The 17,479-nt window shown below is 35.4% G+C and overlaps 1 protein-coding gene across 3 annotated transcripts in view; it reads right to left on the bottom strand.

Annotated features, from left to right (window-relative positions):
- Window positions 1–3,551: 3,551 nt before the first annotated feature.
- The window catches only part of LOC109541155 (atrial natriuretic peptide-converting enzyme), a 20,829-nt gene continuing 6,901 nt past the window's right edge, over window positions 3,552–17,479 (bottom strand). The window contains exons 4-15 of one of the 3 annotated variants that reach the window (XM_019909923.2): window positions 16,117–16,812; window positions 15,316–15,448; window positions 14,922–15,269; window positions 14,303–14,455; window positions 12,512–12,727; window positions 12,312–12,456; window positions 11,822–11,985; window positions 10,147–10,336; window positions 9,835–9,988; window positions 9,409–9,532; window positions 7,481–7,629; window positions 3,552–6,672 (exon numbers count right to left, since the gene is read on the bottom strand). In XM_019909923.2, coding sequence (XP_019765482.1) covers window positions 6,496–6,672; window positions 7,481–7,629; window positions 9,409–9,532; window positions 9,835–9,988; window positions 10,147–10,336; window positions 11,822–11,985; window positions 12,312–12,456; window positions 12,512–12,727; window positions 14,303–14,455; window positions 14,922–15,269; window positions 15,316–15,448; window positions 16,117–16,812 — 2,649 coding nt within the window. In that variant the 3' untranslated portion in view covers window positions 3,552–6,495. The remainder of the gene's footprint in view (window positions 6,673–7,480; window positions 7,630–9,408; window positions 9,533–9,834; window positions 9,989–10,146; window positions 10,337–11,821; window positions 11,986–12,311; window positions 12,457–12,511; window positions 12,728–14,302; window positions 14,456–14,921; window positions 15,270–15,315; window positions 15,449–16,116; window positions 16,813–17,479) is intronic. The other 2 variants (XM_019909924.2, XM_019909925.2) reach the window with 2 other exon arrangements.

The raw sequence follows: 17,479 nt of genomic DNA, 5'->3' as shown, positions 1-17,479 counted from the left end.
AACGTTTTCTTGTCTTTTTTGAGTAAACCACTTAATAAGTCCCTTGTCAACCTTTTCATGTGCAGATAATTTTAACTTCCTACATCTAACATTTGGTTTGTCATACGCTGATAAAATGTTTTCTCTGTTTTTCCATATTGTTGCAACAGTAGACTTTCCAAGTGCTAATTCCTTACAAATGTCACTCTGCTTTACTTACTTTTTATTGTGTTAATAATCTCGTACTTTTCATTTAGTGAAAAAGCTTTGCATTTTTATTTTTCCATTGTAAAACGATTTACATACATAACGGGGCAAAAAAAAACAACAGTCACTGCCTGTCTCTCGCTCTCACTAATATAAACAACTCCGCACGATTGGTGTTGCTGAGCGTGGAAGTTCGTTATAAACGGGTTCGTTATAACCAGTAAAAAAATACGTTGGTCTTTATGGACGACGTTTCAATTAAAGGAAAATAGTTCGTTTCAACCGAAAATTCACTATAACCGGGTTCATTATAAGCGGAATTTACTGTATTATTATTTCATATACAGGGTGTGCCATTCGGAGCCGCCACAATCGATCTTTGGCAAACTGTAATTAGGAGAAACTTGAAAATTGGAAAGTGTGCCTAAGTCATTGGCGGCAAGCGGTCTAAAATATTTTAACGATTGCCACACTTCCAGTCGTAACGGAAGTAGGTATCAACTTGTAACACCCTATATATTATTACATTTTTGAATTCAACTCCAAATTCTAAATATATTTAATGTATATGATAAATCCAAGTCTAACCGTTTTTGCTATATTTGAAATTTTATGTAAAAATGACAGTTGCAGCCACTTGAATAATTATTAATTTTTCTTATAAGGGAATATGTGCTACTTAATTTGCAGCACATACATTTTTTTGTGTAATGAGGCACACTGTTCAATTTTCCAATTTTTACTAATTGTAGTTTGCCAGATATCGATCGCGGCGGTTCCCGGTGGGACACCCTGTATAGGTAAAAATTGCCTAAAAATTAATAGCTGATGTATTTTGAAACACTTTTTACTCGGTTGAAAATGGTGAAATAAATTAAAAACAGGAAAAGCAGCTTGCACTTAACAAGTAAATTAATTATTCAATCACAGATCTGAATCCAATGAAATGAGAATTCTAATCATTCGTAACGTATTTTATTATTTTCCTAATCAACTTTTTATGCTCAGTATGAATTTCCAACACTATATACAGCTTAATATGTGCCAACTATATAACTACTTAATTTGATAATTAATAATTTTGGTAAAATGATAGAGTGGCTTTGCTACTAATTGAACATTTATTACGTTTGGGAAACAAATCTTTTGTTAATATTACCATATCAACCACTTGAAATGTGGGATGCGTAGCCAAGCAAAATATGCTATTCATAAAGTTAGTCATTTCAATTTGTACAGGCTGAACAATAATGGCACATTTGCCTTTAATATTATTAATTCGCGAACTGGTAGATTATATTTGATTTTAAAACTTTATTAGACACAGTTCAATTATTAACTATCAATTATTGTACGTTGCTAGGCATAAATGGCAAAAATAAAATAGTAAGAACCCATGCAGTAATTAGGTTTTGATTGGTTCATTAATAAATACTAGATAAAAGTCTCCAAAAAGTTGGTTACAAAATGAAAGCAGGAGATTTAATCGCTTTACTCCAGGTTACTTGGGGCCTCACCTAAAATTATACCACCATTAAACATCCAATATCAAATTAAATATTTGATTATCCTTGAAAAAAATTATTACTTGAAAGCTACTTTGCTTTTGAGCTCTTTGGCTAATAATCGGAACAAAATCAAGAGTGTGTGAAATAAAAGGTGGCGTTTCCAAACAACGGTATGACGTCAATCATTTTATATCACAGCGAGTCAATCTCGGTAAATTACGAAGAACTACGACTTGAAAACAACAGCACATAAAAACTCCTGGAAATCCATATTAGTTAGAGCAGGAAAAAATACTCATATCGATGAGTTGTTGAAGCTCCCATGCAGTTACCTGCGACCTCTTGACAAGATTTATTGATTGGCGGCTTACAGTTTGCTTTAATCCAGGAAAAAGGTCGCGTAGGTCGATTTTCCAATAACTTTCGTTCCTGGATCTAAAGTTTCTAGTTCAGATGTACCTAGTAAAATAGATTTCCACTCTTATCGCACGTTCTATAAAGATGGCATTGCGAGTTATCACCAAAAAAAAAATCCAGCATTGAATGGAAAAATCCCAGTCTGTGGCTTTTTTATTTAACTTCCACTGCAAAGGAATTAATTAAATTGCAGTTGCATCGTTAAAGAAAATAAACTGGAAGTTATTTTGAATACCACTGGGTTATCGATTTTATGCTTGGAAAGTAAAGTAAAAAAAACACACAAAATATTCAGATGGAGGCGAAAATTCTAACTCAATATAAAGATTAAACCTTGCCATTAGGTGAAAAACAATATCATTTAAATGTCCACGGGACCTCCTACAGGAGTCAATCCTTTTGAGGTAATTTTGAAAGACTTTTCGGCCCATTACCGGTAATATCTCGGTCATAACTTCACGGATATTGGCTTTCAGTTGCTCAAGAGTTTGAGGATTGTTGGCGTAAACACAATCTTTCGCACAGCCCCACAAAAATAAATCTAACGGTGTTAAGTCGCAGGATCTTGCGGGCCAATTGACATCCCTCAATCTCATAATCACGCGTCCTGGAAATTTCTCTTGCAATACGGCTCTAACTGCCAGTGTTGTATGACTCGTTGCCCCTTTTTCCAGATCATAATCTTCAATTTCTCTTCTTTTCTCTTTCTTTCTCTCACCCAATTTGCGTATGTTCTGCGTTGCCCATGGTTATGAGGCTTAAGTTCTTGAGTCAGTTGGACTTTGTACGGATGGAGCTTCAAATCCAATTGCAAAATTCGCCACAATGAGCCGTAAGACAAGCCCAAATCTTGGACACGTCGGGAAATCGACGAATTCAGGTCTTCCTTCACTCTTTGAGCAGCAACAGCGATATTTTCGGCTGAACGAACGTTGCGATGATGCACAGGTCTTACAATATCAGTAACCGATCCAGTCTCTTCAAATTTTTCCACCGTTTTCGAAATTGTTGGCTCTCTGGGTCGATTAAGTCGATCCTAATCTGCTCGTAAAGCCCTAAACGTTGATACAGCAGAATCACTATGTTTATGGTAACAGTTAATAATTTTTACGCGTTTTTCAACAGTCAAACGATCCATATTCCAATAATGGCAAACCTTATCGTATATATATAATAACAATATAATATAATATATATAACAGATAACCAATAGCACGGTTTTATTTTCCCAACCTCGAATTGTATAACCCGTTATATGGAGACCGATTGAAGTCGAACGGAAATTATTCAGATTAGCGTTAATTTGCTGCCGGAAGCTTCCAGGGAAAACTTGAAACTCCGCAACTTTTCACAACACTGTAGCTTACTGGTTAGTTTTGCGGATTTTCAAGCTGTCGTGGAAAATAATTTTGCTAATAATATGGTAAATAAAACAAACTCTCGCGCTATAATAAGGTTGTATTTTCTCCAACTACATACTTTAACTAACACAAGAAAATACAGCACAGCGAAGAATAGTGGAAATGGTGCCAGCTCTGTATCAAAGTTCGGACGTTTCACATATTGATCCTGAGCTTTTGAATTTTTGATCTATACTGAATAACGTTCGCTTATTTGAAATAGATCTGCCAAATTTCTACCATTCTTTGCACGGATAATTTCCCAGAAGCTTTCTAACCAATTATCTAAAATATGCAGGTAAAAATGTCCATGCACATTATTGATCAGACATTTAAACGGATCATAGATAACGTAGCAATAGTTCTTGGGATACTTTTGGAAGCATATATAGCAAGCATAATAATTTCTTTAATAGACATCACATGTATCTAAAGCCAGCATAGCCATAAGGAACACATAGTTATTTTTTAGCCTAGAACAATTTTCAACAATAAATAATCTGATAATTGCATCTTTTCCATTGAAACGTTGTGTATCATTATTAGATTATTTAATTTCAACATTGTCTGCTTGAACATGTCGAAGGGATCCTAAATAATATTTTCTGCTATAAGTCCTAACTAGAATTCGTTTAGTAGCCTTTCTTAAGACCAAGAATATTGATGAAAAAATATGTTTATTTCTCTTTACTAAAATAGCAAACGTTTCATGACGAAGCTAGTTAGTTTGGAAACAATCAACTAAAGTCGCTCTCAGCGCGTTAACAGCTATAGGTATTTCCTATATGATAAATGATCTAAGTTTTACACGTAATATATCCACTAACATTACATTCAATATTCCAACATTAAATGGTTTTATTTTAGCTTTGCTAGTCACATTTTCAAACAAATTGAGTACGCTCAGGCGTTGTATCTATTATAGTATTCTATGAATATTGTAAATTAAACTTCAAACAGCGACAGCAAATGTCTAACAATAACAATTAACTAATTAGGCATGCCAAACATACTTTGGTATAATAAAGATCGCTAAGTAAATATGTAAGGCACATACACAGCTAATCGGCAGATTTAATATACGACTCAATGTGCCTAGCAAAACTAGAATTGAAAAATATATATTTATCTTGACTCTTTTTAAAAAGGCATACTTACTAACATTTAAACAATTATTGTCGTTGATAAACAGATTGCCCACATGACAAATATTTTCTAAGACATCATCATAAGTAGTACACATAAATATAGGTATTGTCTAAAATATATTGTCCAAACTCTCTATCACTGTTAAGATGTTAAGCCCTATGGGAGATTTCTAAAACATTTCGCGTTTTTAAGTGTATTTTGAGACTGTTAGTATTCAAGTGAAAATATATAAAAATCTTTAAGATCGCTAGATCGATTCTCTAAACAAGCAGTACCAAATTGTAAATAATTTCTAGTGGCATTTGTTCTTCTAAACCACTCACTATCAATGAGTAAAATAAATTTGATTAGTAAGAACATTTTAGAAAAAATATTTTACTTTTGAACCATCAATTCTATAGTTATGTGTTTTAGATAGTATAGAATTTTCATAATAGACAAAAAACCCTGTACAGAACTAACTTCAGAAATGACTATGTTTCGTTTAAATTGACAACATCTGAACTTAATATTAGGTAATAATGGCCATGTGCTACATTCACAATTCCATTTATAATTAATCCGTTACTTTAAGTTAAAGTCTTATTTGTATATACCTAGTTTGAGTGACTAAATGTAGCAATGTTCATTGTAGCAAAGGTATCTAGTCCATCGAAACCGAGAATATACGAGAGTGTAAAGCTGTTACGTCTTACCATTTTCTGAAGACGCATTATTATCAAGTAGGTAACATTGGTAATAAATTCTATAGAAAACTATTTATATAATTTCTTTCTAGAAGGTATAAAATATTTTGTGTAAAGCCCACAGGACTTTGGGGAATCTCGAGTAGTAACCTTATAACACCAATGATTGACGTAGATATTTTCTCTCAGTCAGAGAGTGGATTTACAAATCAACTGAAAGTAATGAATAATTTTGAAACTGTTGTGGCGATGGCTTTTCCACCGATCACGTGCTCTTGACTTACTGTTGATTCGACTCAAGCAGACCCAATTAAGCGTTTCACTTTGACAATTTTTTCCAGTCTAAACTAGTCTCATAGCCTGAATAAAATCACAACCGATTGGTTTTTGTTAAGATTAAAATTGATGTTAAATGGCCAAAGTCCTCAGGGTTTTAATGAAAAATCCCCTGCTATGACAGATTACGATTATTATTGTCAAGAAAATACATAGGAGCTCAAGTCCTTAGAGGATTTCGGTAGTTTGTATGGTGTGCCGCAAAGTTTTGTTTTTTTTGCAGAATCATTCTGGTTATTTTGTCTGATTATTCCAGTGCAGAAGAGTGGGCATGCTTTATGATTTGATGTATCATAATGGGATTTTTCATTCACCTTGTACACTAAATCAAAGATCACATTGATAGCGGTCCGCTCGAACACTAATAAATTGTCATAAGATATCACTATATAGGGGCCAAACTACAATATTGTGCGTAGCCTGAAATCTGGCGGGGTATATCTAATTTATCTTAAATATTGTCAACATCATATATTTTTTATTTTTGAAAATCTGATGATTAATTGTTTGTAACAACTGTTTTGTGATTGAAAAAGTTACTACCAGATGATTATTAGAGTCTTACCTGCAAATATCTCGATTAATCATCAGTTGATTCAAATAGACTTTTCAAAATTTTCTCTTATGCTATAACACAAATGTATGTATATGGGTATCAATAGGGAAACACAGTACATCAATAAAAATGCTTCTAGTCTCATTTTTATGAGAGAAAACATGTTTTTGTAAATGTCATAGAAAACCATGTTGCTTGTATAATTTGTACCAATCATTCTTTTTTACTTTATTGTCATCGTTATTGATTAATTTTTCTCATTCAGAATATTCTTCCATTTGAGCATTTATCCAATCAACATACTTTGGTACGAACGCATATACGCCTGGTAAATGAGGATGTGCACATTTTATTCCCCAACTTACAATTCCTCCAACAAACCACCTGTTTCTGTCTTCAGGTAGTCTACACAGCAAAGGGCCTCCTGAATCACCCTGAAAAAAGATTATCCATTTGATAATTAGTGTTCTATTCAGCTTAGTGTTCTACTGTATCTTTTTAAAACCGAATATAATAGGTTTCACATCTACGCGAGTGTTGATATCTCCATTCCTTTTAAAGGTTTCAATCAGCTGCTCAGTGAACATTTTTCCCCATTGCAAACTCTGCGATTTCGGATATTAAAAACCCGCTTAGAATATCGTATAATATTTCTCTTCACAGAGGGGATGGGATCCAGTTGATTAAAAAACAATCAATTTTATTTCCAGTTTATTATTTTTTTGCCAAATGTAAGTTGATTCTGATTGTCTGTTTTTCTCATGCCTCAAGTCATTGCGAATTTATTACAATGAATACTTCTTTAGTGGAGCAACATAACAATACACGACAGACCTTTCGTTAAAGGTATCATATGCTATTTAATGTTGCGGTAGGTCGTCGCTCCACATTTCCTGTAGGACTATTTCGGCTCGAGTTCCCCCTATCAGTATGGGAAGCACTTCGTGCTATTTCTTAATGTTTTGTCTTTTGCGGGATGAAACAAAGTGATTTGCACAACGTGAATTAAAACCGAATACCCGTTCGGTAAAGTTTCGTTCAACGTTTACGCTCGGGTGCTAAATGTTTTTTAATTTTGAAGTTTTTAATAAATGTTTGAAAATTAATATAATAACGGATTTTTTAAAATTGCCCTTTTGTTCAAAGTTAGGAAATCCTTTATGAAGATGTTTTCTTAATTGAGTCTCCAAGCGGAAATTCACGGAGCTATTTGGTAAAATAGCTATTCGACGTTCTGCTTACCTGGCAAGCATCCTTGCCACCATTCTTGTATCCGGCGCATATCATTCCAGTGGTTACGTTTAACTCTCGATATTGCAACCAATGATTGCATATTGATTGTTCCACGACTGGAACTTCAACTTCGTTGATCTCTGGCTCATATTCTGAATCTGAAATGTGCAAAAAACCAGATTCTTTTCATAAAAGCATGCATGCTTTGACCCAAGGCGTTTCTCAAACTTTATAGAATCTCAAAGGTTCTTGATCTGTTTGAGTTGCGAATTATAACAGTCAAATTATTGTTGAATGGTTTGCGTTAATCTGGTTCATAATTCGATCCAAAATCAACAATTTTAGGCTGATGTTTAATGTAGTTGGGGTTTAGGGTTTAAGTATTACTAACAACCGACTATTGTTTACGGTGACCTAAGTTAATCCGAATTTATTATTCCAACGGCAATGCCTACTTTTAAAAGTTCGATATCCGAACTAAATTATGCCATGGGAAATTTTTGTCTTGAGCATCCTGAACATGCTTCAATGGTCAAACAGACCAATCTGCAGCATAAATCGAATCAGTTTCTATCCATGCAACATAAAATACGAATCTTGAGAAACAAACACGTGCGAGAGAAAAAGGCCTCATTTTCAAGAAATCGACTTGTTTTTGTGATTCATGAAATGGTCTCCCGATTCTTTAAATTTGACGATGTTCTGTTTACATAACTTGAAGTGTGCTGCTATTTCCTACATCAAAATACCCGCATATTATGTGTTTGTTTCCGGCCAATTCTCTAAAGAAGAGAAAATGCCCGTCATGCAGCCACGATCTTACCCCTATTGAAAAACATGCATGGAATATGTGAGCTAAAAGAGCACATAAGCGTCACAGGAACTAAAATCAATACCCCATTACGTCCCTATATAACGTCAACGATACTGTGAAGCAAAGCAAACCCCGCGTTTTATTAAAAATTCCATTTAATTATGTCATAAGCGTAAAGATATTTCTTTTCAAAAGTCAAAAGAATCATTGGGTGGTGATAAATAAACTCACCCAGTTTGCCATTATACTTAACTTTTTGTTATTTTCGGCCTCGGTCCCTTTTTCTTTTCACCTTTAATTGGTTTGAGGGCGCGAAAAGAAGTTTTCGAAGCAATTTTTTACCTCGTAGGTAAGCTGCTTTTTAACCACTTTCGGGCGCTCAATAACAAGGGCCAATTTAAATTGTTTGTACGGTTAATAATAAGTTAGTATTTGAATTATTATTCTTAAATGCTTTTTTATCGACTGACAAGCCTGATCAAACTCCGAGTTTAAGGTAATGGCATCTACAATACATACAGTGAGCTCGTAAAGTTTCACATAAATTTAGTGAGTCTTTCAAGTAGATATTTGCCGGAAATCTCCGTACGCAACACTTAAAGCAGATATTAATTAAAAGCGAGTTACGTAAAGCGATCTGCGGAATTTTATGAGCGTGTACACGTTCGTTGAGCGATAGAAATATCGCTTACTTAAGCAGCCAGTTTGAAGTGCAAAATGCTTTTAGATATTTCCCTTTCGCGATTTGATCGAATTATAGGTAAAGAGTACTAAGAGAGCGTTTATTTTTATGATCCATTAATGTATGAACACTTTCATAATTCAATTTACCGCCTTGCGAATATTATCTTTAAGCCCTTTAAACACTTCCGTTACCGGCAGTATATCTCAATAACAAAACGGACAATTATGTCTGAAGCAGCATGTAAATTCCGCAAAACATGTCTGAGGTCTGATTAAAGTCAATGAAATAAAGCTAATTGCAGGTATTGAATTGTGTTTAATCCCAGCTCAAGATGTTCGCGCCAACCCAGACTTAACATGAATAGACAGCAAATGAGTTGAAATAAAGTAAAAAGTAAAATTCCATGCAACTCTACCACGTGAAAGCTACTGTACTTACTCCCAGTGTCTTCTTTCTTGCCCCAGCCTATAACAGTGCATATCATGTCATTGGGAACCGGAGTATCGGGTTCTGGAAGACACACCGGTGAAAGATGTTCATGATATGTTACTCTGCTAGAAAGCTGCGGATTAAAATGTTGACTGAGAAAACATTTTGGGGTCAAGGATGCTTGTTATCATGTGTAGTATGACTTGAGGCAATGCTGCTCCAAGCGATTTATTTAATGCCAGCTTTTTCAGTTTATATGCCATCTAAGACGCTTATGGGTTGTTATGGGAACAAATCTCCACACGGTTTCATGTAAAAGGATTTTCTTTAAACACCGCATTAAACAAATAAAGAAGCAATACCTCACTACTCTCGCCTTCGTTTAGAATTTGCTGTTCTTCAGTGCTCAAATATTTCGGATATTCCGGGACTTACTTGAAAGAGCGCCACGTCATTATCATGGGCCACGCCAATGTTGTACAGGGGATGCGGAACTACTCTTTTCACCTTCATTTTTTGCCCATAAAACGAATGCGAGTGTCTCCTGGTAATGCCCAATTGTATCGTCCACCCGGAGACATCCGAATGACTAGAATGTATTTTCATTCAAATCGCAAAAGGTTCGATAACTTAACTTAACTCGCATTATACTCGAAATAATAGATTGAGTTGAAAAGCCATGGCTTTTTCCATTGAATTAGCGTTAATCAGATTAAGCCCATTACTCATAATGATCAATTTTCTTACTTTCCAACACAATGAGAAGCTGTGAGGACCCATTGATCGGCAATAAGTACCCCGGCACAATAAAAAACTTCTTCTGGTCCACCAAGAAGGGCGGCTAAAAAGGGCCAGTCTCCGGGTCTGGATGGAACGCCTCCGACGATTCTGGTAGATTTCATTTCTTCCCCATTGCTCACGCGAGCCCTTCCGCAAACTGGAAAGTAATGACGGCAACTGACAAGTGAGAAATGAACGGATTTTTTACCAACTGTGAAATTAAATTGCTTTTGATGAGCTTGCCGTGAAAGGGATTTGAATAATGATTTTCAGTCAAATGTTTGCCAAGATATTAAATGTAAACATTTGACTTTCTCGTCAATCTAAATTCAGGTAGTTGATGGACACGCAGCATGTTCCAGTATTCAATATAAAGCGAAAACTTTCCGATGCTAGTCGGGTTTAAATAAGTAGCGGCAATTAAAGTTGTCCCATTTGTTTTCTCACCTTATAGTAATTACCTACGGATCATGGAGTATAACTGGGTTCTGGGAAATAAATGCTTCACACCTGGGCCAGGGAAAATCCCGTTAATAATGATATTTTATTTAATTGCACAGAATAATTAATTTAAAGGCAAAGCTTTACGGTGTAACGAATTTATTCACCCTCAATATTGCGAGAGATGAAAGAGGGAAAGAAATGACTTGAACAATTGGCTTTGAAATGGAGCGGGAGTAATTTAGTTTTGGCGTGCATACAAAACATTTTCTTGCAAGAATACTTCTTACTTTTACTTAAAAAACGTTTTATCTATTTGCTGCCTAAAATTAAAAATTTGCATTTTTATTTCAATGACTGTCCTTCAAATTAACTTGCGTAATATATCTGCAACGTCTACGGACCTAGAAAAATATTATCCATACAGCCCGATCGATCGTGCAGAGTGCAGACGAATTCATAAATTCTATAACTTTAACGCAAAAAAAAAGCAATTTTTTGCGCTAAAACTAATAATGCAGACAAACACTTCAAATCAGCAAAGAATCAACCTCGAAAATATTGCATCCATAAAATAAAGTAAAACATATGGCCAACTTGAAATGCAATTAACTACATCTGTGTACACTGGAGGATCGCTTTATTTCCTGGAATTTTACAACGGTGTTGTCTCTCATAATACTTTAAATGCATTTGATTGGCGTTGGTACACAAGTCAAGTGGGTTTCGCTATTCGGATAAAATCCAAGCCATCAGTTCTGATTAGGTTTCAACTTTAAAAAAAAATATTGCTTTAATTGTAGATTTATTCAAATCGTTGCTAAAGTTCAGGGCAGCATTCCTGTGTCAGTTCGTTTCTGGCTTTTAGGAGTTTTCGAAGAAATCGGAAAATTCGAGTTGAAACTATCGGCAAAGTGTTGTCACCCTAAGAAGCAAGTTTCCACATAATTGGGGCCTGAGAAAATAATCGGATCGACGTAAAATAGGAATCAGTGGGAAATCTGATTGAAATGGATTTTACAACTTATTCAATATTTCAGTAAAGCAACTAGGCAGGAAAAGCTTTCAAGATTTTCTGAAGTTAATGAATATACAAATTTTGTTAATGCCGCGTTAAATCAACTAGGAAAATGTTGCTATAATGCCCTTCAGGCGGGTTAATCTTGAAATATTTTCATTCGACACGAAACAAACAACTTACCGTATTTGGTACAGACTAGGTCGATGGTCGTAGAATTGCCCTCTCCACAAGTAGCAAATTTATCAATTATGTTAAAGTTTTCGATTGTTTTTGCGGTGTATTGAAAGGTCCCCTCCAATACGGTGTGGTTGTCATAATTGGTTTGTATAGTAGAATTTTGATTTCTGAAAATATTTAAATGATTCATCTTGAAGAAATTTATTAACTTTCGGTACATTTACGCGAACCAGAAATATGACCTTAGGTCATGTTGAATGTATTCTGCAATGCCGAAAAGGTATTCAGAGAGCGAACCCCAAACGAATTTCAAGTGATTTATTTTAAATTGCTATCAATGATGCTCCATTACATTATAGCCAACAGACTCAATTTCCGTTTGCCACTATACAGCGTGTAAACTCGACACATAAAGAATGATAAGCGTCCTATGGAAACTTCTCAATTGCATCTGAAATATATACTAGAAGGAAAATCATTTAAATTAACTTACAGGTATCCCAATTTATTGCACAGAGTGTTGTACATCGAATAATCTTTCTTCGCTGATAAGCACGCTTGAACCCAATTCTGTTTTTCAGGTCGGAAAACTTCCAGTCGCCCTACACCTTCATCACCGTTTCTTTCACTTAATCGAACTAAAAAGCCATTATCAAGATTTCAACTTTTTTTCACTTGTCACTTCGAACTTACGACAATTTCGTTCATCTTGACCCCAGGGGCAATCGGTTATACCATCGCACATATGCTGCTGGCTAATGCATCTATTAAATCCGCAATGAATCATGTCCTTTCCACATTTTTTACAATTTAGCTCATCAGTTTGATCTTTGCAATCTACGTGGCCATCGCAATGCCAATCTTTCGGTATACAACGTTTCACATCGCATTGAAAACCGCTTGGACAAACTGCAATCAGTGCCAACTTTACGCTAACTTGTTACTTTATATCGGTATTATAATTTATTATATATAGTCTCTATTGATTTTTTATCATACTGGGGCGATGTTTAACAAGACACGTTTGAAATATAAGTTCGAATTTCAAAGCTCGACCTAAATGGGAAAAATACTGCGAATAATCGGCGTTTATGACGAGTTAAATTTATAAATAACTGATAACCGAAAGTTCGAGACCCAATACATTTTAAATGGGGTTTTCCGTTTTGGAGTTATCGGAATATCATTGAGTCTTTAGGTTACTTCAAGATTGGGGGCGAAATTTCGACAAATTCGATACGTTTCTGTCAATTTATGTAATATACTGTTACTATAAAATATTTCATTTCCTATTATGCATTTTATAACAATTTATATATAAACTATAAAACTTAGAATAAATGACAAGGGACAGCTGCGTTGTTTGATGTGTATTATAGTACGCTATTTCGTGATGTGCATTGGAAAATGATAGAGAAACGCGTCAAGAATAATAATTTATTTAGGACGTAATTTATTATTCGCCGTGTGATGGAATATACGACTTTAACAGACGCGACTGCATCCCATTTGAATTATGGCTCTTTATAGCAAAAAGCTATTCAGTATAGATAAGAAATTAATTTTTGGCAGCTGGAAGTTAAGTACTAAAAAAATGTCATTTCAAATTCCCGCAAATATTTCGCCAAACGGAAAAAAACAACTGAAAGATAATTCAACATTGCATTTATTAAGATCGTGTTTCATTTGTTATCGTTAATTTTCTCTTTCGAGTGTAATTTTCTTTGGGAACATTCATAAATGTAATTTAAATACCGCCAAGGGAAACATTTCAACGTGCTAAATTTTCATTTAAAAACACGCCATTTTATATTAAATTAAACTGTCTTGGTTTAAAATTAGATAAGCTGCTTTACGAAAATATGGGACATTAGCGTAAACCATGCAGGTTTAGGTGCGGGTTCCACGATTGGCTTTAAATGCAATAAGCAACTTTTCGCCAAAAAAAATGTTGAAAGTAAATTTTTATGTAACTTTAAAAAACTGGTTGCTTGAACCCCAAAATGCTAAAAATATTACATAAATATTTTTGTCTTCAGTTGAAAAGGTCAATAAGATAAGATTCCGAACACTCCAACAGAAAATCTAAGATACACAAAAACTTTCTCGAAAACTTTAAATGAAGGTTTTTGTATTGAAAGGCCCCAAACAAGTTTAAAATGGAAAAGGACCATTTTAATCTGCCTGTGTAATTAATTAAGTAATGATTTTAATGGAAATTCCAAAAAAGTCTGTAAAGTTAATTTATGTGTAAGCCAATATACTTTGCCAACTTCAACAGGCACTTTACTTCTCTTCGAGGTATATTTGAATTTTTGAAAGTGAATCACTAATATCTCAATTAATCTGGGAATTTATATTTCGGAACAGCAGCTTCAAGGGTAAAATCAGTGTAAGTAGGCTTTATTGCATCAATTGATTAAAATATGTTTCGTCAGTTTGAATAATAGATCAGAACTGAGAAGAATGTAAACATGCACTTACTTGGTTTAGATTCGCGAATTTTCAGTGCCTTCACTTCCGCATGACCGATGCAAACGTTGGGGTCGGAGGACTCGGGAAATAATTCACATTCCAGATATTTGGGGAGCGATAGGCCAAACACGTCCAAGAAAAATCCACATCGGCGATACGTTTCTGAAAATGAAAACAAAACAGTTTGTTTTCGAAGGGACGGGCACCTTTAACAGTTATGAAATATATTACAGTCTTTGAGACAGGGCTTATTTGAAACGCAACAGGATCCCAAACTAACATGTTAATATTGACAAGATCCGGTTGAGGCTGGCCCTACTGAGTGTCCTAATAGTGACCTTAGCCACAGCGAAAATCATTAATTTCGTCGTCTGGATTAGGGTTGGTTTGAGAAAGATTTTGCCGAGAGGCCCGACTGTAAGGATGATAGAACTAAAGTGTAATACCTGCGGGGTTTTCGGGATAATCACGAATTATTACTTTTTTCGCACCTCGCGTTTCCCAGCAAAGGTTTGTATTTCATTAACTTTTAGAATGCGTGTGAAAACATTTGAATATATTGCAATTAATTTGACTAGATTTTGCTCTCAGTTTGAGTCCTGATAGTCATACTAACAGTGTAACTTACCAAGACACATGCTTTTACAAGGTCTAACCAACATTCCATGAGGTCCACATTTTGGAACAAATATCGTGCATAAGAATAGGGAGGCTAATTCGTAGCAACGAACATCAACTACTGCGTCGTATATTTCCAGGTCCATTTGCGCATCTCTTTGCCCAAAATGCCCAACATAATTGGGATAGATGGTGTAGTTATAAGGCAATTGATGTTGTAGGCAAAATTTGACAATAACCGGCAAACAAACGCCTTTTGCCGGGTTACCGTCTAGATGGTCACTGCTTATGGGCAATGCAGTCACGTTTATTGTCCTGTTTACTATGGTCACAACATTTGACGGATTTGCTGCAAGAGCTGCAATTAGGCCGAATTGGATTTGTTCAAATTTGGTTAAAAATACCTCTAAAATAGACGACGATACCCGCTCCAATTGCAAATAATGCAACCGCGTTTACCAGTAACTGGATGAATCTGAATTTGAAGAAAAATCTATGGTTGTAACTTTCTGACGGTCTTCTGGATTCACGCAGAATCTAAAATTCAAAAAGCAACCAAACGTTCCAATTGAAAAAGATCGTATTATTCGAAACGTATTTACTAAATCAGTGCGGCTAACTTATTCACAGTGAACTACGGATTAGTTGCCGCTTTTAAGGCGTAATTTTAGAATGATGGATTTTGTTTTCATCTTTAAAATTCAGGAGAGAAGCTTTCGGAATATGAATCTCTAAACGAAAATTGAGGCTCATGTATATTAATTCTGTCAGTTTATGAAGCGTCCTGGCAAGTAAACACCAAGATGGGCCACGAGCATCTGCTTTCCTAAGGAAGAGACATGCTTTAATTGCCCTTATCAGGAGAATTTTTCCTACAGCTTCTGAAAATTAAAGACATTTTTCTTAGCATTTTGGAATCATTAATCTCTTTTGGTTTTTATTGCTTTAGCCATTTCGTTTCCAAGGGATTTCATTTATTCCCTTTCGCTACGGCGTTTCGATTTTGTCACAACCTTGTTGAACATGACACACGATTTACTTAGAAAATTAGTTTCGGTACAATCGGCTACTATTTACAACACTCTAGTAAGGAAAAGGTGTGTTTGAATAACTGAAATCAAATCCTGCAGGTGTCAAGTTCTGCTAAATCAAGTTGGAACTAAACGCTGGATTAACAAGAACAAAAGTCAAAAAATCGTATCTACCTTATGGTGAACCGACATATTCGACCCATTATGAAACCTCACAACTGTTTGCAGCCCAGCCGGAGTAGAAACGCTCTTGGTGATACCATTTACTTCCTCCAAATTATCCTCAGCTTTTATATCCTTGAGTTTCGCAATCAGGACTCCATTTTGCGATTTGTACAAATGTGTCTTCGGTGGCAACAGAGGAGTGTCCATTCCTTTTGTTGTGTAACTGGGAGACGAGTTTTGGCTAAAACTATCGGTTGAAATGCCCGAGTCTTGCCGCATTGAAATTTTCCCCTGTTGGTTGGGTTTATACATTCTGTTCGGAGTGCTTGGCTTGCATGCCTCTTGACGGTTGATATTATTCATGTTCGATCTTTTCACGCTGTCTGTTGGTTTGATATTATCAAATGGAAAGTTTGTGTTGGCGTTCCGATTAACATCAGATTTTCTGTAATCTTTAGTCTGTTCTATAGACGGCAAGCACGGTTTATGGCTCGGTAGCAGTTGATTAAAAGGTGGAGCTCTAGTTTTTGGGGTAGGAGGTAATGGAGGGGGCTGTGGGAACTTCTTTCGAACATTCGGGTTCAGAGGAGGACTGTGTTGAGGTATGGGAGGCGTAGGGGGCGTAAGAGGCGAGTACAGAACAGGTATTGTCCTTTTTGGAACAGGCGGAGGTCGGAGGGGAATGGGAGGCGGTTGGGAGGACACCTGAAATATAGAAAAATCGTAACATAGCAAAGATAGGTGATTTTCTAAATTGAGAATGAAATTTGGCTGCCGTGTCTGTCTTAGACGCCCTAATAGCTCTCCATGGAATTAAGTTACTCGGCGTTATGTAAATGCAAAGCTCGCTTAAGTTGATATGTATTTAATCAAACAGCATTTACATTTGGGAAATTTAATATGGGCCACCGTGTTGGATGCTGAAGGCATTCAAACATCCGCTAATCTCCGTGTGTAACTGTTAAACCAGTTACAACTATTTGGGACAATTCAAATCCCGCAATGTAAATAGGGGTTGTTGCAGACTTACTTTTTGGCTTTGCCCCAAATATATTTATTTAACAGTGAGGAACCTTCATTGACATTATTGTATATACTTCATATATATAAAATTAATTCCTGGGTTTCAGTCATTTATTGTCTTTATTTATCAATTAAAATACGTTTCGGTGTATTTTTCCACCATCATCAGTTTTCATGTATAGCGTTGTTGCTGCTTTAAGCCTTGGCATACATTTTGTTTTTTTTGTCTAGAAAGTTTATAGAATTTCCTTTACCTTTTTCGAGAGTAAACTTTAGGGTGTCATGAAAGGCATTAAACTTATCTAGTGTATATTGAATTTTGTCTTTTGGGAGGCACATTATGCAGTCA

This window comes from Dendroctonus ponderosae, unplaced genomic scaffold (assembly GCF_020466585.1).
Source record: "Dendroctonus ponderosae isolate FM_Combo_2020 unplaced genomic scaffold, Dpon_F_20191213v2 Dpon_F_20191213_1, whole genome shotgun sequence".
Classification (NCBI taxonomy): domain Eukaryota; kingdom Metazoa; phylum Arthropoda; class Insecta; order Coleoptera; family Curculionidae; genus Dendroctonus; species Dendroctonus ponderosae.
This window is presented reverse-complemented; position numbering and strand designations above follow the sequence as displayed.